The following is a 23480-nucleotide window of genomic DNA, read 5'->3' as shown; positions in this document are numbered from 1 at the left end:
AATGCCCAGAGAATTAATCTTACTTTCAGACACTTGCTAGCAAAGACAGCATCTCTCAGCCACACGCAGGTTAGAACTAGGAAAGTGGTTGGAAGAAAGCACCCTCTGGGGATGAAAACATGCTCTGAATAATTCAATGTGAAGTTTAGCCTTCATACTCTAAAAATGTGATGTAAACAACTGAATCTACCAAACCAAAACCAGCAAAATAAATGAACACAAAATCCAGAAAAAACATGTTAGCTTATGTCCATCATCTGGGAAACTGACCATTAGCATGGAAAACAAAGCATACCTCAAACAATTTAACTTAAACAGTAAACATAAACAATTTGCTATTTAGACACAAAGACTTAGCCTAACCCTTGAATTGTATATGAATTAATTTCTATTTCTTTATTAAACAGTTTAGTGTTTTGTTAGGATTCTTCCATGTTAAGGTCTTAAGCTATTAAAAAGAGTTCAATTTATTATGTTTATGAAGCAGTGAATGAACAGTTTTTTCTGAATTCAGAATGTTTGTTAGGCACGTTTCTATTTTTAAAACATGCCTAGGATGTTCTACCAAATACTATATCTGTCGTTAGACATCAGATTCAAAGATACTGAAAGAAGACAAAGCAAGTACTCTCCAAGACAGGATTGAGTTGATTTGTTCAGAGAAATCTGCAGAACTCAGTACAACAAAAGAGTTTTCAGTTGTTGTGTGGATTCACAGTGTAGACCACTATCTGCAAATCCTAAGGTGACACTATAAAACTAAATTTTTTATGCATTCTACCTACAGAGGCAAAACTCTAGTTCCACACTCAATTAACTTTACTGGTAACATAAGAAGAGGCCTACTGTGGATATATGTGGAAGCACCCATTGTGAAATGTAAAATTAAGTGAAATCTGTTTTGAAATCCTGCATTATGGCTTTTAACAAAACAGCAAACCTAAACTAAATTAGTGAAAGTGAGTATGACAGCTGAAGCAACAGAGCTTCCAAGAGGGCTAAGCATTATTAAAGTTTTTCCTTATTATGCTCTTAGGCACAATCTGATTAGTTCCAACAGCTGCCCAGCAGGAAAAGCCAACCCATCATTCCCCAGTAATACGTGTAGTAACACATCTCTTTAGTTTTCAGTGATTCCACATCCAGGTAGCACAGAGCACTGTAGCATGAACTTTTGTCTTTTGCTCTACAGTGATACTGAATATTTCAAATGCAAATTCCCAATCAGCACAATGTAAGATAAAACGTCTTCTGATGGATAAACTTGTTCCACCCACAAGTATATAGAGAAAAAAGAAAGAAAAAAAAAAGGAAAAAAATAAAAAGGAGGAAAAGAAAACCCACTGTACATAACTGTTAGTCAAGTCTCTCTTGGTGGCAACGAGTAACAAAATGAATTTTCTTTGTTACCTTGCTTGTGAAACTCAGTGGCCTGAAGCACATGCTATGCTGTGACAAATATGGAGTTGGACTTCAAAACAATACAAAAAATAGATTTTGAAAGGTTTCACTGTTGTTTGGAACTCTCTAGTATTACCTGAATAATACAAGAGTGGTGAGGAGACTGGTGGTTTTACCATTTCTTCCAGTCCCTGGATGTTAAGATATGACTTCAACACACCTGACAGTGAAAGGTTTCGAGCCTGGGAGAAAGATTTTCAGACAACTGGAATACTCAATTACATGCTCCTATACCAAATAATTATGAAGTTGTTATTAAAGCTAATCAATAATATGGAAACATCTAAACCATCCAGGTTTTAATTCCACAAAGGTAAATTCACATCTAAAAAAGCCTTGTTCTTCTGGTTTCTTAACATAGGAAAACTTAGGAGAAAACTTTATTCCTTTAGTATATGCAAATTTTTCTGCAACTGGGTAGAGGAACAAGTTCTGCTTATATCTCTGGCCTTTACTTCTCATCTTAGCTCAAGCATATACATACTTCAAATATGAACCAAAATAATTTTATTTCTACTTAATCTGAGTATCAGAACCACCACTACTGGGCAAGATTTCTGTGAGCCTCAAACAAGCAAAAGCTCAGGAATAGCTTGGGAAAATATGCCTGTGCTGTTCTTACAATCTGTCCTAAGTATCCAATATCAAATGTTAGAGACAGGATACAAGATCAGATGAAACTCATTTTCATCCAGCAAGACCATTCTCAGGTCAGGTGAGTATCACTCACATCACAAAGCTGTCAGGAAACTGAGGCAGGGAAAGCAGAAGTGACTCATTCACAACTACTCTGCAGGCCAGTAACAAAAAACAGTTCAGTGACCCTCAAAGATCACATCACCAGAGCACACAGGGTGTGTTACAGAAAGCAACACAAAAGCACAAAGAATACTGGTTTAGAAACCACTACAAAATGAGACTGGGATTTCAAGTCAACTGACACCACTATTTTTCATACAGCACCGCCATAAATAACAAAAAACTTATATTCAGATTGCTCATTTATTCTCTCCAAAATTTAGTAGGAAGAATGATGGTAAATTCCATCTTTTTTAGAAGTCATAAACATCACAAATAATCATCCTGCCATCCACATACCACAGTACTGAGACAGACCATTGGAGTGGGTTTTGTCCTTTCTGTTTCTGCAATCAGATTCTTTGAACAGTTTTTTTTCTTTTTTAAAATAATGCTTATTTTTCTCTTCATTATGGTTGAAATGCACATGCTTTTTCCTCTTAGGGCTCCACACCCACAAGCAACATTGAAAGCAAAAACCAGCACAGAAACAAAATAGGTTCTATTGCTGTCCATGCTGTTTGGCACTCAGCAAGGCTGGCAGAGGTAATCAGAGAATCACAGAATATCCTGAGTGGGAAGGGATCATCCAGTCGAACTCCTGGCCCTGCACAGATACCCCAACAATCCCACTCTGTCCCAGAGGGTGTTGTCCAAATGCTCCTTGAATTCTCTCAGCCTTGGTGCTGTGACCACTGCCCTGGTGAGCCTGTTCAGTGCCCGACCGCCCTCTGGGAGAAGAACTTTCTCCTAAGATCCAGCCTAAAACTCCAGTGACACAATTCCAGCCTTTCCTTTGGGTCCTGTCACTGGTGACAGAGAGCAGAGAGCAGTGCCTGCCCCTCCACTGCCCCTTGTGAGGAAGCTGCAGACTTTGGAAACAGAGACGAGGAAAGACTGAAAAGATAAAAGTGCAGCTAAGATGATATGTGAAGGTGTACAGCAAAGGGATGAAGTCTTAACAAAACACATTTCAAAATCTGAATAATAAAAAAATAAAAATCTTCACAAGCATATGCTAAAACACACACTTTTTCTCCTTAATGACAATTTTTGGAGAGTGAGAGACAACTACTGGACTACTTCAGAATTCAAATGAAAAAACACATTCAATTAATGTAAAATCTGACACAGAACTAGGTAATCTGGAAACTTCAAGGAACTCGTTCAAGTTCTGATATTGTACAAGCATAGCAAGTATCTTGGATATTCATTGTGGATGAACACTTCATTTTGGTAAAACAACAAAAGGTGTGCAACGCTGATGGAAAGAAGGAAAATTCTATCAATCCTTCAGGGTCTATTTGTAAAACTGACTTTCAAATTATGGTATTCACAATATTTGTTGGGCTTTCCAAAGAAAGGTCTATTCACAAAAAAAATTATATATAAGTGACAGAATACTATTTTTTATATTAAACGGGAAGTGGGTTGAGGAACAAACAGAAACTACTCCTTTGTTTATACCTTTTGTTCTGCTGCAGCTTTTTTTGAAAAATCCCTAATGGAAATGAGGATGAAAATTATATGGCTGGGTTAAAAAGAAGAGGAAAATGTAGTTTCCAAGTAAAAAAAGCCATATAATATCCCATTCTGAAAAGCACAGAGGAATATCCTGACTCAAAAGAAAAAAGAGAAGAGAAAAAGAGAAACAGAAAATGTCAATTTGCTTGAAAAAGCAGAGAATAAACTACAATTATTCAACTTTGGAACATCAGCAATAACCAAAGCAAGAATACACATCACATTAATAGAGCCAGCAATTACAGCACAATAAGAGAAAAATGTATTTCAGTACTGACAGCTGATGACTCAGAATCCATTCCTTTTCCCAATGTTTCTTTTTGTTTCTTCGGAATTGTCTGAAATGCTCTTTGCTATGTGTCCCAGCTTCAAAAGCTCTATGGGACTTAAGTGTTCAGACCAATTATGTTTCTGGGTTAGAGAATATAAATTACTTTGCAATAAACCTTTCTTTCAGGAATAAAAATAACCATACTAATGCAGTCAAGTGCCACAAGCCATAGTTGACACTCGATTTAAATATATTCTTTGATAACTAAAAGAATATAATTTTGGATTTAACTATTTCTCTTCCCCGTAGTTCCTCTTGAAAGAAGAAAAATATTATATTCAATGTATTGGGAGGAAACTAGCTAGGATTATTTAAATCTTTATCACTAAAATCCAAGAGTAGAAAGCTAAAAGCAAAATAAAAATCAAGAACACATCATTAGCATAAAAGCTACTTTAACTGATTTTGAACATGACATTTCATATTTTTCTAGAAATTTACCTTAGAGGTGCATTACAGTGCTATTGTAAAATACAACACCTTTTGTAACTTGGCTTGACATTGCATATTTGCAGTTCCAATAACATGCACAGATGCAAAACAAAGTATAATTTCATTTAGATGGAGGGTATTTTAGTGCTGTTATTGTGGTTTTCTGTTCAGAGCACTATAGATTGTGTAATTGGCCATTTCTTTCCTTATAAATGAAACAATTGTTTTCTCAGTGTATTTTGGGAAAATGCTCATTTCTCTCTGTAGTCTATGCTTGGTTTCCAGAGGACTGTGCAAACAAATCCTTAGTCTTTTGTGCTCAGAAAGCATCACCACATCTGTGTTAACTGGCACACTGATCTGTCCGGACGTCAGCAAAAGATAATGTTCATCTAAGATAGATGAAGTTCTCCATTTGACAGGTTTGTGCCTTCCAGCTTGAGTCTATCATCCCTTCCCCCCAGAAACATGCTAAGCTATATAGTATTGTTTCATGACAGCTAGTGTGAAAATCAGAGCCTCGACTGCAGAAGGATACACCAACTTGTCCCTCACCCTAACTCACTGAACTCGCTGTGCCTGGAAGCAAGACTTTCTCCTCCAGTCCTCATTCAATCCCCAAAGGGATGTCAGGATAACGGAACCTGACAGTTTTACAGCAATAATGCCATAAACTACCCTAAAGGAGCCTTGTATCAACCAACAAGAGGCAATTACCTTGACTCTTGACTTGCTACCACCAGTCAGAGCAGAGTTTTATCTCCTCAGAGACATTCACAGCTGTAAGAATGCAAATAAGCTGTTTTTTCCCTCTTTAAAGCTCAGACCCAGTGACTTTTTTAAAATATGTTCACAGATGACCACTTGTCTGTCCAGATCTCCCTAGACAAATCACTACTACAATATTTTTATTCTATTACAAGATTTGCTCATTCGAAACATATATTTCAAGAAAAATGGGTAACTGGTGGGGAGGATTTGTAAGAAGGTGCATGATTAACTACAGCATAAAATAAATGCAAAAAATTCAGCCACATTTCCCTTACACAATTACTAGAAAGGGTTGCTAATAGAAAAGAAATTAGAAAGTGCAAGAATACTTTGCTATTAGTGGACTACAATAAATTTGCAAAGAACTTTTAATAGTAGGAGAAAAATTAATTGAAATCCCTTAATCATGTTAGTGTCTAACTGCAATATTCAGTAAGAGCTGACAATATTAATAAAGATCTGTTTACATGTAGAAAAAAAGCTCTATTCTGGTAGGTTTTTCACAGAATACAGATGTTAATAACAACCACCCCAGGCTTTCTGTGGCCTGCTTAAAGGGCCAATATACCACTTCACTGTCCTCTCATGCTGCTGAAGCCTACCCAGAAGAATTATCCACATTAATTGAATCCACATTAATTCCAGTGTGACTAGTTGTGGGATGTTCCTTCATTCAAACGTGGTTGGAGAGTAAAAGTGAGGGTTGATGCTCCAGCTCCCACTGAAAGGAATGGAAGGATAAAAAAGGACAGAAATGAGAGGTAGAAGTAGTTTATATTTGGGACAAGGAAGTTGATCTGGGGAACACCGTGTTAAGAAAATCTGAGTTTGTGTCACTGTGCACTGAGTTTGCAGGGACCTTAACTATTCTATCTTTCTTTTTCTCTGTGTACTGAACTTCTTGGACTTTCTGATTCTCATTTAACTACAAATCTATTCTGTAAATTTAATTACCTCTCTAGATTTCTTTTTACATAAAACACATCTTCCATTCTTGATCTTAACAGATACTTGATCCAGAACTACTGTGAGACTCAGGAATAACCCAGTTGCAAAAGCTAGCTTGAAATATGATGATTTGTGATCTCCTCCTCCTTTCCTGGGCCATGGAATTTATAAACTGTATCAGAAAGAAGAGGAAACTTCTACTGAAAGACATCACAAATATGATTTACAGCAGCAAGATGTAACTCTCCTCATCAGAGGCAAGACTGATGTATTGCAAGACTGAGAGAATCTGTTTTGTCAGATTACAGAGATATGAACTGACAACTACAAAAAGATTATTATATTATTCTAAAAGGAATGCACCAGTTGCTTCTGATAGGTAAATACAGCAGAATTACTGTGATAGGTCAAAGAAATGGAACTATAACCTATTAGCACACAGGATTAGCTCACAGAAGAAAATGCTCTGTTCCTGTTGCAACTCTGCAACTCCTAGCATATGTAACATTCTACTTGACAAGAAATACTAAGTAATCCATAATAAGATATCATTTAAAACATGCACTTATATGAATCTTTTGGAAGTATACATGATTCCATTGTAGTATACAAGCTGCAATTTAACTCTGAACCAGCTCCTCTTTTTAACATCCAACAGAGCAAAGAAATGCTTCACACTGAAATCTTCATAGTCAAAGCAGAGGCCTGTGACAGCTGTAAATTCTAAGTATATTAATTAGGTTATACTAAATATTAGCTTGCCTTGAACTAAAATATAAGTGTACTGAAGTAGTGTAATCAACAACAGCATGTAGGCATTTATAACACTGTAGTGGCACTGCCAGGGACAATGTACATGTTACATCAGTCTGGAAACAATGGGAGTGCCCTGAAGAGGTGAACAAAGCCCTGTAGACTTAGTTGCCTGCTAGGTTAAACCAGAACATTAGCATATTTAGATTCATCCTGAATCAGAAATCACTCTTTATTAAAGTTTCAGTTTAAAATTTGCTCTTTCATCCTACTGTTTTAACATACAACTTCTGTTTATGAATGTCCAGCTCTTTTTCCCTATCATTTCCCATTTATACTTTAGGTGGTTACCTCAACTGAGACAAAAATCACTGGCTTTCCATCTGACCATTTCTCTCTCTGAACTACTTCACTATCTATCTTAGCTACCCCTTCTACCAACTCCTACCATCACTGTTGTGTCATCTTGCTGCCCAATCCAGCTATTTCTCATTCTAAATGCCTTTTCTTCTATTGTTAAATAAGATCTAAGTTCTCCCTCCTACCCTTGGTCACAGTAAACATCATTTACAACGTGAAACCTTCATGTCATCTTTTCCATGGTCATCTTTGGGCACCTCAGCAGTGAAACACAATCTTTTATAATTCTTTGCACAACAACTTCTTTAGATAACAGTGAGATGCTTTGCATGTCTGTCTCCTCTTTTCTACTAACAGTAAAACTGTTGCCTTTTTAGAGTTCATGCATTTCAGACAGAATGACAGACACCTGTCATTCAGAAAGTTTTGAAGCTGCAGTACCACAAATCAGTTACATAGAAAGAAGTGGTTCTCTATTGAGGTACATTTTGATAAAATGCATGCAGACAAAAAATACTCAAGTGCTAATTTGTGTGATAATTAAAGCACTCTCTTGTTTTAAATAAGCAAAATCCTGCATTACAGAGCTTCCACATAGCACTGGACACAGAATATAAAAATATTTATTTTTACAAAATTTTGTTTTCTGTTCTTTCAAAAGGAGTTTTAGAAAGAGGTAAGATATGAAAATAACATGAAGGTCTTTCATATAGCTAAAAGACTTCATCATTTTTTATGTACTTTGCAAAAGAAACTGAATACAACAATGATATGTAACCTTTTCCCCACACTTTGAAAGGGGCAGTAAGTTTAACAAAGTGAGGAAATGTTGTAACACATGAGTGTTACCTTCCCAAGGAGCTACAGAGTTGCTGAAAATGTGTTAAAAACCTATAAATGATACATCTGAGAGGTTTTGTTTGTTTGTTTGGGTTTGGTTTTTTTTTTTTAGACATTGTAATGGGAAAAATCTCTATCTTCACAAAACAGAGTTGGGCAACAAGCAAATTTTAGCTAAATTTCTTTCAAAATTGAAGTATAAATGGAAAACTTCCTATGCACAACTTGTCAATTTTCTGTTACTTTCTCTCCAAAACACAGAGCAACACATTTCACTCTAATGCTGCACACACACTAAAGCATCAGCTTTTCTGCTTCTATGAAGGTATTTTCACATCTTATCATCTCCCAACCCTCTGCCATCCTCCAAGTTAGCTACCCTGCCCATCGGTTTCATGCTGGGTGCTTCCCAAAATTCTCCACAACTGTCAGCTGCCAGCCCTGCCAGACTCATCCCGCTTGGAAGGCAGAACAGTTTCCTGTGCTGCAGCTTCCCCATGTTTTTCTGTGCTGGTTATAAAAGGAAGGAAAAGGTCAACACATCTCTGAAGCCAGAAGACATCAGTATCTTCAGAGTGTACAACAAAAACCAGAGGAGGATAACACTCATACAGAGTATTTGGGGAGGAAAGGCAAGCGAAAGCACACCACCCTTGTGTGCCTGTTACTCTCTTTCTTCGTATTTCAGTATTACCCAGGAAAGAATTCTCAGACAGCACCACTCTTCCCTTCCTTTTTCATCTCCTTAATCTTCCCCAGGGAGGGATGGATCTGTGTATATCCCAGAATCACAGAATGGTTTTGGTGAATAGGACCTTAATCATCTTGTTACAATCCCCTGCCATGGACAGGAACACCTTCCACTATCCCAGGTTGCTCCAAGCCCCATCCAACCTGGCCTTGGACACTTCCAGGGATGGGGCAGCCACAGCTTCTCAGGGCAACCTGTGCCAGGGCCTCACCACCCTCACAGGGAAGGATTTCTTCGTAATACCTAATCTACCTCCACCCTCTCTCAGTGTGAAGCCATTCCCCCTAGTCCTGTCACTACATGCCCTTGTCAAAAGGTCCTCTCCAATTCTCTTGCAGCCTCTCCAGGTACTGGAAGGCCTCAAAAAGGTCACCCTGGAGCCTTCTTTTCTCCAGGTTGAACAATCCAAATTGTCTCAGCCTTTCCTCATAGGAGAGGTGTTTCATCGCTCTACTTATCTTCGTGGCCTTCCTCTGCAATATATGCTGGATTTCCTGCCTGCTCACCAGAATCTTTCATTTCTTCTACTTTTTTATTCCTCTTATGTTCACTTTTGATATTAACAGTTAAAAACTACCCAGTAGAATGACATCTGGACATACTATTCCAAATGGTGTCTGGTTGCCCTAAACACCTTCATGGGTTTACAGATACTTCCCAAGGTATGTGGAATTGCTGACTTATCTGAAGGCAGTAGATCCATAACTCAAAAAGGACCTGAACAGGCATGCAAGAGAAAAATGCAATTAATTCCTTTAGAAGATCTGACTAAAAGGCTGTGATTTTACAAATTATTTTTCTTGTGGCATGTGTAGCACAGGATTTCAGAACATTCAGTCCATACCAGTGTGTGTTTAGCCTCATCACCTTTCTCTCCATTATGTGGTAAAAGCAGCTTTTCCGAGATACTTGAATCAACATATAACAGGTTCTTTTTAATTTCTTTTCCCCCAATTAAAAATTAAATCAATTGTTATTTGAAAGTTATTTGCACATTTATTGGTAAAACACCTCTCTGGCAGAGCATCTTATCTCACACTACATCTCTAGACAAGGCCTTATGAACTACACTACCTTTGGTAGAGCTGTAGCTTGTATTTTAGACGAGCTCCCACTTGTGTGACACAAATGTGCTACCACCTCTGCTGATCTCTTACATTCTCTTTCTGAATACACGGTCCAAAAATAAACTGAAAAAACAAGTCTGCTATTGTGGTGATCTGAACTGTTGCTCACTCAGTCTCAGGGACTCCTGATTTTGCCATTTTCTATAGTTTTCCTTTTCCTACAATAACAGCACTTTTCTCTCAGATAACTAATATTTCTCTGTTAGACCAGGCATTATTTTGCCACATTTTGCCTGTAACCCTGGATTTTTTATTATTTTCTAGTCCTACAGTTATTTATTTAATATGCTATTATTCATTCCCCAGAATCTCATTTAATATGCCAAATAAAGAAGACTGCATCCTACTGGATGCTTCTGCTTTGCTATCTGAAAATAACCCAAACAAAATCACACACATATATACACAGATATACCTGCTCTCCTTATAACCTAGGAAAGGTTTTAAAAAGCTTACTACACAGACCTCAAACATTACAGCAAGTTCTTAAATTCCTTGGCTACACTGAGAGCAGACAGACATATGTGGGATTTTTTTTTTTTTAAGTCTTATTTATTTTTTGCTGACTAACTAGAAATGCCCAGTGGGATGCACTTTTCTGAAAGAGATTTTTGTCTTTGTCACTGCTTACTACTCACACTAACACAACTACTTCAAGGCTCAAGCAATTTAAAAGAGAAAAAATAAAGCAGTACTTTAGTTTTATTAAATTGTTAGTAAGTATTAATATATGTGAATATCAGTTATTAAGTCAGTCAAGAAATATACTGGCCCATATAGTCTGTATTTTTCTGGTCATTAATGAGTGTCAGATTGATTGCTGAGCAGGCAAATCAGAAAATAGATCCTGATTCCAGATCAAGGGAAATGAAGGCATTTTCAGCTTCCCCCAAGAGTTTTAGGACAAGTGTCTCTCTTATTCTAAAGTCTTTATTTTAGCAAATTCAAATGAAAGTAATCCTGTATTTAGCAATCACACACTCTTGTTTATATAAACACCACATGCTTATATGTTATTCTTTTGTTCCTTAATTGCAGTTCCCCTGTTCTTATGTAGAAAGAGTAAAAGAAGCAAGAATAAGAAATATTTGCACTGGCACTGCTATTCTTGCATTTGTGCATATCTTGGACTTTCTCCTGCCCAGACACTACAAAGCTGCTTTGACAAATGGACTCTTTCATTTTGGAACAGCTCTTCACTATACAGATGAGCATCACATCAACTTCTGGGAGAAGTTCTGCTGCTCAAATCTAACAGTTGTGCAAGAGAGACACACAAAAAAAGATGTTTACATAAAGATGGGAGGCATAAAGCTAATGCAAAATACTATTGCACTTGGCACTGTCACCCAGCTTTTATGGTCTAAGACAACTGACAGGCAAAGTGTACAAACACTTTGAATTTTGGTAGAGAGCTCATGAAGACACAGATGTTTCATCACAGTGTTACATAGATATGCACATGCACAAAGAGCTCTCCACAAAGTGAAGGTACAGTGCAGTAAATGCACTCAGGGGTATAGATTCACATCTCAAGACGTACCTGCACTGCACCACAACTCTGGCACACAGCTTCGGAATTCTAATGGGGTGGTAAGGACTGGCAACATTTGTGGGAAGACAGTAACACAGAGAGTAACACAGAAGAATGGAAGAAACCCACCTTGAGCAGCTCATAATGCTGAATCCCATTGACACCGATGTCTGGATCGATGGCAGACGGGACAGAATAGCGAGAATTAATTGCTGTGTTTTCAGGGATAGAGATGTTAATCACTGTCGAGGGGAAAAGGGGGGCGTTGTCATTTATATCCTCTATTAGGAATCTGATCTTGACCAGTCTGAAAACTTCATCAGGCAAAACAGCCACCTCCACCTCATAGAAGCAGCGGTTCTCACTGAAGATGCCGGCACAGAGCTTCTCCCGGTCGATGCGGTTTGCAGCCGTGAAAATCTCCCCAGTGTTCTCCTCTACCCTGACCAGTGGCACATCCCCAGTCTTGTACACGAGCTTGAACTGCAGTGGTGAGGAAAGGGGCACGTCTGGGTCCAGTGTTAGGTTAAGATCCTTGAGCAAATTGCCAATGAGGACATTTTCAGGCAGTTCTTCCCGCACGGTGTAATTCTTCTCCTGTGCGCCAGATTGGAATACAATACAGGCTAATAAGACTGCCAAGAGGTAGGTTCCAGACAGCAAGTCCATCTCCAGAATGACTAATGAGTATTCGTGTAGAACACCAGGAGTAGCTGGAAAACAGAAAAGGAAAATTCTTAAAAATTTAGAGAATATTGTGTTCTTAAAGTAACGGAGACATGAAATGAGTACCTATCCTGTGGCAAACCACCTGAACTGTTTTAGCACCCAATTAATAAAGTGGTATTTGACTTAATCTTTCATGCAAATGTATAAAATTTCTTGCACAACTTTTTACTTGAAAATATCACTTAAACACTGAGGAAACAATCTTAGAACTGGATCAGATTGAATGAAGAAATAAGTACAGAAATCCCTGTTTCCAGCATGAGATATTCCTTTGCTCTTTAGAAAAACCTCTTCCTTTCATCCTTCTACCACACTGTAGTCGACTCTTTTTTGGTTGCAAAGAAAAAAGAAGGCAAGAAGTTTTCAAGAACCATCTGCTGAGAAACAGATCTTTTTATACCTCTTGCTTAAAAGATGGGAAACCAAAAACACTTGTCTTAATTCTCCCCCAAGTTTGGCACTGACAAAATTATATAATGTTTGTTAACAACCACAAAGAAATCCAGCTATTTTTAATTCAGGAACTTAAACTGGCAAGAAAAATGTTATCTAGGTGGATGTCTGGTGAGCTTCAGCCAACAATGGGTGGAAATCTGTCTGGTGAACTGTAAGAAATTTCATATAATTTTAAATTTGGCAATCTCTGTTCGCATATAAGCAAAGTACTCTGGAATACCAATACCTTTAAAGTGAGATAAAGATTTGTTCTGCACAGAAAAATTCTGTACTTTTCAACCTAGGTTCTGAATAACCATGTAATCCCTCTTAAGATTGTTAACATCCTCAAGAAAGGTGGAAGTAGAATGTGATGATAGAGGCAAATACAGATATCTGTGTATCTATATACAGCCCTTAGTTAAGAACTTTGAAGAGAAAAATCACACTATTAAACTCATATAGACAATGTGCTACTTTGCCTAATCTTTATATTATTCTGCCATTTCAGAATTTAGGATCTTCTAGAATAACATTTCTGTAAGGTACAAGAGTTCCATGTAAAGTAATTTTTCTAGTTAATGGAATCTTAGCTTCTACCACCTTAGCATCTGTTTCAAATATACATGTACTAACACAGTTACAGTCTTTTCATTGTGCAGGTAAAAATGTAATTTTTTTTTCCTGTCTCTCCTCATTTTATTCTCCCTGTCATAGCACAGATTGATTTACTCCTGCAGATCAAGTTGCAGCAGTTGAAAAAATTACTGAAGCCAGTAATTGCCTTCACCCGTTAGTAACTGCCTTTCAGCAGTGCCACTTTCAGGGTAATTTAAACTAAAACGTTTGATTTTGCAGTGAAATAGATTAGGAACAATTAATATTGCTATTCCATTTAAACACTGTGAACTGCTTTGGACTGTGAGTAAGTGACAGATAAAGAACATTTTCAAACTAGATCTGCAAGGTGCATCTTTCCACGTCAGCATGATTTAACTGCAAAGCATTTTCGGTTTTTTGGCTTTTGGCTTTTATGGTTGTACAAAAGGAGCAATACGAAGTAAAAATCCAATGTTGCAAGTCTTCATTTATGAAAAAAGGCATTGCTCACTGAGTAATTCAATTAACCTGGAGTAGATTGCTGACAGAGGTGAGAACTGGGTGTGCAGTTTACGTGGCGCAGTCACCGCATTACCTGCAGCATTTCAGTAATTCAGTGATGTATTTGCAGCACTTCAGGAATTCAATGTGCAACAATTCACAATACAGCACTAACCAGGCCTCCAGGAGGGAACTAACAGCGTAGTATAAACAGCCAGTTTATAAAGCCATTATAATATTAATTTCTGAATATGCAAATAAGGAAGTCATCAGCAGATACTGATTAGCTTTACTGGTAACACTATGGCAGCAGCGTGAGCTTAATGAAATAACTGTGGTGATGTTGTTCAAGGATATTAGCTTGACTATTATGATTTTATTTATTAACAGTCTTATATTTCTTTAAATACATGTCCAGCAATTGTCACCCCACCAAAGTAATTGCCCACATACTTCAAACCTGCAGAGAGCTCTTATTTCAAGGAAGTACATCTTTGTATGCACTATTATTAAAATAAATATATTTACATTGTTTCCTATTAAAAAAAAAAATCAAAACCACAAATAAAAATGTGTAGGTCCCAATGAAGAGCTGGTATTTAAATGCTGCCCTGAAAACAAAATTTCAGAACGGTTGCACTTTCTGTGCATACTGGACAGCACCATTTTGCCACTTCTCCTTCTCTATCACAAGCTAATCTAAAAAATAACAAAATAAGGGTAAAAATCCCTTTACATCCTGATGTTTACGGAGTAACTTTTTAAATTACAGTTAATTTCTTAGGAGAGGAAATTAATGAAACAACAATAACTGCAGATATAAATCATATTCCAGGCCCTATTCCAAATTCTTCTGTGACACTATTGATGTACCTATTGTTTATAAATCATAATAATATAAAAATATTGGATATTCATGTATATAAATCTTCCAAATAAATAATCTTACATTGTAAAAGAAACATTTTGGTTATTAAAAAGGCTATGAATGTTACACCACTCTGCTCTCCCTACTTTTGAATACATGGGGAGTTTTAGCCACACTCAAAATCTTGGCTTTTATCTGTCAAGTTTTACAAAGCAATATGAGGATGAGTACATAAATACAACAGTCTAAAGAGTTCACCAAAAACTTTCCTGAATCAATTTTGAAAGTTGTGATAGTACCACTAGATAATTTATATTAAAAATAACTGATAAGAATTCCCATAACCCCAGTTTTAACCGCAGTGGATTTTCCAGGGATTATAAAATAACAACAGCAGGACTCAAAGAGGTTTGCCAGAAAAACCACAGGGTGGAACTTAGCATTACGTTCCTATGCATACTTTTAGTTACTTTTTTTAATTAAACATAGTTTGAAGCACTCTAATTAAAATTCTTTTTGTGCCATAATGAAGAAAATACCTTAAAGCATGAAAATGGCAGAACACCACTCTTATAAACCATGTCAGATAAATGTTAACATGACTTTTTGTAGGGTCTTTTACTGTCATAGATTTTCCTGAGTGACTAAAGGGTATAGACACCTAATAGGCAGTGTCAGGACTTTTCACAGCAAAAACCAATCAGCAATGGCTTACAATTCTTGAACTTCTGTAGAATACACTACTTTTTAATGGTCTTTACCTCTTTCTAAACAATTCTAGGAATATTTTTTTACCCTTAAAAAGTGTTCCAGAGCTCTAGAACTTTAAGGAGAGGAAAAACAAACAAACAAACAAACAAAAAAACCACCAACATGACTTAAGTTTTCTGCTTAGATATAGAGTAGAATATCTTATGTCGTGGGGAAAGAGTTGTTCTTACAGAAACCTATTTATACAGTCATAGCTGTATGTTGCCTGTCATTTGTGCCATAGCACTGACAGCAATACTATGGCAACAGCAATGCAAAGGAAAAGAGCATGAGGTACTTTCTAGCAACCAAGTATCATCCTGAAAGACATTTATGAAATCAGAGTATTTCAGACTGGAGCACAGAGGAAAGAAAAAGTGCAGAAGGCTAAATAGAATAGTCCAACTCTAAAGGACCCTTCATAAGTTCCAGCACTCACTCACACTTTTAAGGCGGTAAAAAAAAAAAATAAAAATTAAGAACAAATAAAATTGTTTAACAGAAGGTAACATTAGGCTTGCCAAGCCATTTTCCCAGCTTTCAAAAGAAAGCATTGATGTCTGTGCTGCTGACTTCCCAACTAGTAAGGCAAATGGCCCAGATGGACAAGATGGAGGGTAGGAGGGGGAAAAAAAATTTTGAAACTTGCTCTCCTTCATCTGACTATCTGTGCACTTAAATATACCTGGTTTTTTGTCCAATATAACAAACATTAATGATGCCATTTCAATATTACCACTGCTCATTATTACCTTCATTTAGCAGCTGTCAAATCATACCTTGAAAAGCAGAGAGAACATAAAAACTGTAACCACCTAATGGAGCAGGCTGTGAAGGTAGAATCTAAATCTGTTGCTGACACATAAGGCTCCAGCTGGTCCCACCTGAGTCCTTTGGCTTATTACAGGACTCGTTATTTCTTCTTTAAGAGGATCACAGAAAAGTAGTAAAAGGGGTAAAGAGTTCAGTTGTCCACATCAGATTAAGAAGCAACACTTCCTACCTAGAGTAGGAACAAATAATCTGTGGAAATATTTTGTAATTATTATGTCAAATTTAGAGAAAAAAAAGTATTGTATTTAATAAATTAGGACTATTAAATTGAAGTCCAGAACTACATCAATACCCAATTATTGAAATCATAGTATAGAAGAAATCCTGAAAATATCACTCCCTTTCTTATCTTCATACTCCTGAACCTATTTTAATTACTTGGACAAATTTAGCTAGGAGACCACACTTTTTCAATATAATATCCTTTTCATTTGCTGCTAATCCACCGTGGGCTCCTTAACTAGGACTATTTAAATCCCTGTATTAAAATGGTGTTTCTCAGAGCAAAAGATCTTCATGACATGGGCTCTGTCTGTCAGTCAATACCATGATTATAATGTTATTTAACTGAGCCTGAGCTCTTTGCATCTATTTCACTTCACAAAGACTCCCTCTAAAGTGCCACCTGACAGCTCTATGCACAAGTTTTGAATCCTTGAACCATGCTGATGAGGATTTCAACTTTATCCTGTAGATCTCAACTGCTGCAATGTTAGGTAGGAACTTTCTGGTACTGCACATTTTTAGTGTTGGGTGTTTTAGCTGCTGGGTTTTTCCTTTGCTTGCCTTAAACCACCACCATGGCTGCACACAGAGATCTCTCCTTTGCCACCACACATGGCAGGTTTCATTAAGGAACTGACTGGTTTTGATGGTGCTTATTTTTAAAAAGGTAGAGAATTTACAGATATTTTTTACCGATTTTGGTGACAATAAGAAGCACTACAAAGCCATTGCCTGACAGAAATCCCTCTCATTTTTTAAGGCCAGACACAAATTATAACAAACAACCTGAACTCATTTTCCCACTTTATAGTATTTCAAATATAAATTATTTTGTAGCCATAAATATTTATCCACAGGATCCACTCCCTACATAGGATGTTTCATTATCATATTCAAAGAAAAAGACCTACCTCAAAGAGAAACAGACAATTTGTTATATTATCAAGGCTTTCAAATTCATTCCCTCATATGATTTTACTCTAAATCCACTAAGGGACTGATTTATTCTTTGATCTATTTTTTATTAGCATGATGGTACTGACTTCAATGAGGTTTCTTTAATTTGAATTTTTTTTCAGTGATGAACAAAATGAAACTGGAAATTCTTAGCACCAGGAGAAAACATCACCCCACATCCATTTAAGTGAACAAAAGAATTAAGTAAGTGTGAGCCACAACTTGCTTACAGTTGCATTCTTTCCTGATCCAGGGGTTTACTGCTTTAAAAATAGGGTGTTTAAAGGTTTTTTTATGAGTTTCCCATCATAGGGGGTAAAAAATGCTCTTCACTTGAGGAAAAAAGACATTAATGGCCAAAAGGCAGGTTCTCGCAGCCACGTGAAGAAGCAGCAACAGTGTGGAAAACAAGCAATGGATAACTTCTTGTTGAAAGAGAATTCTATATTCCTGATATTAATCTGTAACTGATAGGAAAAGTGTTTATTAAAATTTGTATGAAGATCCTGGAACCAGTGAACCGAACTCTAAACACACAGTAGGCAGTGAGCATGCTGAATGAACAAATTAAACTCAATCACACTGATATATGGCATAAGTAGTAATTTATTTAACTGTTGCAAACTTATCCCTTTAAAGCTGAAGTCTCTTTTATACTAAAATAGTAACTACACTCCACCTTTGGGAAAACATATCTAGAAGCCACTCAGTAAATATTTTTTAAATATCCTGTAACTTATTTCAGAGATCTCTGAGATATGCAGTGTCAAATTTATTTACATATACCAGTGACACTAACAAATCATCTTGCTTTTAGCAGTGAAACATTTTTGCACCAGACCTGCATAAAAGCTAAAGGTTGAAAACAAAAATCTTGAAAAAAAAGAGGTGAAGATGTCTCTGATAAGCACGGTTATTTCCATTTTCCTAGAAAGAAATAAGAATAAAAACTCCAAAAACATCAAACCAAATTCAATACACAAACTCCCTATAAATCTGCAGACTGTTACAACTCCAAAGTTACCACAACATTGCTCTACAAATTCAAATATATATTCACTAAAATTCAATGGCTGACTTTAAAAAACATTACAAAAAATCAAGTTATTCATGGTATGATTCATAATGTCATTTTCTTTGCTTTTTATTTGTGTGTTTGTACTACATGAATATATTTTACAAATCAAGTGAAAATTGCTCTAGTTTTGGTGCTTGAAAATCTGTTGATGCCTCAAATCTGAAAATTAAACCTCTGCTAAAACAAACAAAAGAAAAGTCATCCATAAACCACTGGCAAGAGAACATGGTATCACAATAAAAAACTCTGTGAAACCACATATGTGATTGTTGGATATACTCCAACATAAAACACATTTTTATTTATTTAAAAATGGAACTAAATCTGATTTTAGTCATTTGTGTCAAACCCTTTTAAATGGCAATTTTCAAGATCACCTGTTTCACACATAATGCATTTTGTTTTACTGCCTCACTGCCAGTTAATAACTTTCATTACTCACTAGTAAAAACCCTACATTTCACAATGTCTACTAAACAACACAAGTATTTATGAATCAGACCAGGAATACTGCTCACAGCTGAGTGTTATATTCTCTATTACCTGCTTACATCAGATACAATTCTGCCTGGAGCCCAGTAATACTATTCTGTATATTCCAGAGTAGCAGAAATCAGCTGCCTTCTTCCAACACCTCTTCAATTCCAAACACAGAGATGAGGTAACTACAGTAACTTAAACTTTTCCTTTAAAGACCCATTTGTGAGAGTACTGTTCCCAGAACTTATAGAAAGAAACCCAAAAACCATATATACTGCCATTTTTATTTTCTTAAGTTAGGAATTAATTTAAAAAATTAAAGAATTTTGCACGAGTTGCATCCAGTTTCTGAAGGAAGTATATATTTCTCCTGAGTGTCAGAATACATATATTAATCATTAAATGATACCAGAACCTTAAGTTTTCTGTAATTTTTTAAACTGCCTAAAGTTTCATATTTCCATCAGTTTCTCCTTGTCTTAGCATACCCAAAGAAATAGTATGTTTTTCATCCAGTAGTAGCATAGCTACTTATTTTCATATGGGATTTTTTATTCTGTTTAAATGTAAATTAAATTCAAACTAGAAGGTACTAATCAAGAGTTCAAAACATCAAATACATCATAAAAGACAATTCTTATACTTTGGGATGTATCTCACAAGTTAATAGCCACGTCACCATGTTTGTCCAAAGTTGTCACAAGTAACATATGGATGCCTCATATAAGAAGACATCCTTATAAATCATAAATTCAGCTCTGGAATCTCTAAGAGTACCATGAACTTGAAAACTAATTGCATGTCTTGGAAGGAATTTTCTCATAATTTATGTATGGTCCCAGAGAAGGGAAGCAATCAACACATTTTTTAGCTAACTGGCCCTATCTAAATACACTGTATGAATAAAACATGGCAGTATGCAATATAACACTGCTAAGAGAAGATGATTTGAGAGGAAGACTTCTCCAAGGACAGAACAGAACCACTTGAAGATAAGTTACATTAGAATACAAACAAAAACAGATGGTAAGCAACTGTTTCCTCCCAGCCAGCCTCCTGACTCCAGCCCACCTGAAGGCTTGACACTCCTCCACTCCTCAGGTAGTTTCTAGGAAAACTCTTGCTTTTCTGTTGCCTGACCAAAAAGGCAAATTCAACATCTTTAGCCATGGAAAGCCTTGTGACAGGAATTGTTTCCTGCCAAGGGAGCCCCTCAGCTGGTAGCCCTTGGCCACCTCACCCCTGAGGGGATCAAACCACCACCTGGTGAAAGAGGAACTTCTCACAAGGACCACAACACCATTACCCAACAGTTATTTGCCTTATTGATACATCAGAAAATTAATTCTCTGGTTCTATAGTTTATGTAGACAAAAAATGTAAAGCTTTTTCTCTGTAACATTAAAAAAACACCCAAAACAACAAAATGACACAGGAATCATTTGACCGTTCTGGTAAAATACTTCCTTGTGCCCAGCAACTCCCATCCTGACAGATCCCCAAACTGCTGCAGAGGTTGTAAACACATGAATTGCTTCTCAAAGCAAATTCTGTGCCAGGAGCACTACACTAAAGTGAGTCTGAAAAAAGGATTGAAAACTAAATTATCCCATGGAAATGATGGAGCATAGCTGTTTAGACCTCGGAGAAAGCAGCTACCAAAAGACAGTTAAACTACTTGTACAAAAAATACTCAGTAAAAAGAGTCCCAGAATTAGATAAAACAGAATTATAAGATCTTTAAAATGTGTTACAGCACTGTGATGTGCAGGGCCTGTATAGTAAGTATGGTTTAAAGTATGGTTTAAGAACTGGAGTATCTGGTCAACAATTAAATTGATTCAAAGCCCACTGAAACAAGTGGCATCTTCTGTAGGGTTTAAAAAGTTTACTGGAACAACAGCTCTGGAAATGAAATTCCTTAACTTAAGCTTAAAGTGAGAGAGCCTATACATCTCAACAACAGAACTTCATTAAATATTTGTATAGACTGTTACATGTCAGCATTTAATACTTAATTTTAGATTTTCGTACAAATGTCAGGCCAGATGAAAACAAGCTATGCTTTTGAAGCCTGTCATGTTAAAGCTGTTGCTTACCTGAAGCTCAGAAAACCTGATTTTTAAAGTTTTGCCTAGAACCATCAAGTTTGGGATACTTGGGATATTATTTCCCATCCATTCTCTTTCTTCTGACATCGTGCAACAGGATGAAAGCTTAAAAAGGTTTGGGAAGGCAGAGAAGTTATATCTAATAATGAGAGCTCTGCATATCAGAGTCCTGCAGGTTATCATGTTTATGGAAAAGCTTTTGAAAGTCATATTGAAGTACACTTTTCTATACAATATCAGGGGGCCATGATGCATTTTATTATAACTGGTACACTACATAGAACATTTTTTAAAAGAATCAAATATTAGTTCTTGAAAGTAGAAATTAAATGAGGAAAAATCTTACAGGAGTAATGTGAACAAGGATTAAATTAAAGTTTCAAATAGATGTATATTCTTCTTCCTCTCTTTTGTGTAAAAGTCATGTCCTTGCTCCACAAACCCAAGTGAAAAAACTAATTTTGCATATAAATGGAGTGACTTCATGCTGGATAAAAGCTTATTATTTAGTTGTAAGAAAGCCAGAAAAGAGTAAAAAAAACACCACAGAACACATACCTGTCTCTTAGCTGAAATAATTACAACACAGAGAACCTTTGAATAACATGGCATTGCATTAAATACTGTATCATATGTAAGTTTTATCATGCTTCATATTTTGGTTACTTTGCCTGTTTCATGCAACTGAAGATGACTCAAGACATTTTGGTTATTAATGGAAATTGGACATTTGTATTAGGGTTGTAATAGAAATGTCATGCAAACACATCAGATAGACTTTTCCTTTACATCAGCTAATTGTGCCTCCAAACCTCAGGCCTGCCAAGAAAATGGATGTTTTTCCTTCTATGCAGAAGTTTTTTGAGTGTCTTAAACAAGATTAACACAAATGACACAAGGACATAGTTACATGCTGCTTCACAAGATGGAAAAACAACGATGATAAGATTAACTGCTCCATCATTTACTGATGTAAGGAGTAGAAATATTGATTTGTGATTAAATTAAGATAAAATAATAACATTTCAAATCTTTATCATCTGATAATACCACTGTTGGTCAGGACTCCTAATGATTTGCAGTAAAATAGATGCTCAGAACTTGAAAACTTCAAATCCTGGTTAGTAAAGAAAGTTTGGTGTTGTTACTAAAATCTATCAGAATTCCAGCTGTGTTATATAAAATATGTATCAAGTGTACTCAGTGAATTTTCCTGAGACAAAGTTCTATTCTGGGATAGAAATTGGAAGTATTAAAGTGTTGTGGTATTGAAAAATAGCACAATTCATATAGCAACAAAATTATTATGAAGAAAATACAGTCAGTTTAATAGGATTATGGAATACTTCCCTGGAACTTACTGATGTCTATCCCATGTATACTGTAAAGTATTAGAAGATATTTTGATTTTTTTCAAATATACTATATAAAAAGAGCGTCTTCAGTCTGCAAGTCTACTTGACTAATAAAATTCCTCTCTTTTATGGGATGCAGCACAACTATTTTCTGATATCCAGACGTGATGAACTCCTAGAGGCAGTCTAACATCTCACAGTGATGTTTCTCTGTGCATCACTAATTTCTTCACTGCTTCTACTACAAGCATTAGTGACGAGATATTTTTGTGTGATTTTGTGCCACATATCACAGATCTTTTCCTTTTTTTTTGGTAGAGTTTGAGGAGGTATATTATTTCTCAGTGCACAGTGTGGATGGATCTGCACTGTTTTAAATGGAGAATCGTTCTCTGTAACCTGAGGGATACTGCCAAGTCTGGTTTCTTTAAAATCAATTCAAGAGATTCATGCTCAGGCTTGGCTGGAGGAATAAACTTTTTGATCAAATCACAAAAACACAAGTTCTTATAGCTCCCCTTCTATTGGGGCACAATGTTTTCTTGGAGAAAAAAATAAATAAATAGACATTTCCATGGTATACAGTATATTCTGCCACATGTTTGCTGGTGTGTTCTACTCTTACCCAGATTAAAGCACACAAATATCAGGTTGAAATATCTTTCCTGTCCTAGAAAAATATGATCAATTATCTCAATCTATCGTTTAAATTCATATTATTTCTGCAGAAAATAAAACTAGTAATTACACAAGCCACACAGTGCTCTTTCCCATACAATTAGAAATTGATGCAATGGGGTTTTCTCTTGTTTGTTCATTTATTTGGTTTATAACAGAGACATTAGGGGAATTCAGTTGAAATATATCTGCAAAGCAAATTTCCAAGCTGGTGACTGAAATAATGTTGCATGGAATGCAGATGATGTT

General features: G+C 36.2%; 1 protein-coding gene across 1 annotated transcript in view; it reads right to left on the bottom strand.

Moving 5' to 3' along the window:
• The window catches only part of PCDH11X (protocadherin 11 X-linked), a 457123-nt gene that overhangs the window by 399457 nt on the left and 34186 nt on the right, over positions 1-23480 (bottom strand). Inside the window, 1 exon segment of the mRNA XM_050310765.1 lies at positions 11760-12343. Within this exon segment, the coding sequence (XP_050166722.1) occupies positions 11760-12299 (540 nt within the window). The 5' untranslated portion in view covers positions 12300-12343.

The sequence above is a fragment of the Myiozetetes cayanensis genome, unplaced genomic scaffold (assembly GCF_022539395.1).
Source record: "Myiozetetes cayanensis isolate MyiCay16 unplaced genomic scaffold, myiCay2020 scf15, whole genome shotgun sequence".
Classification (NCBI taxonomy): domain Eukaryota; kingdom Metazoa; phylum Chordata; class Aves; order Passeriformes; family Tyrannidae; genus Myiozetetes; species Myiozetetes cayanensis.
Note: the sequence above shows the minus strand (reverse complement) of the source record. Positions and strands in the feature narration are given on the sequence as shown.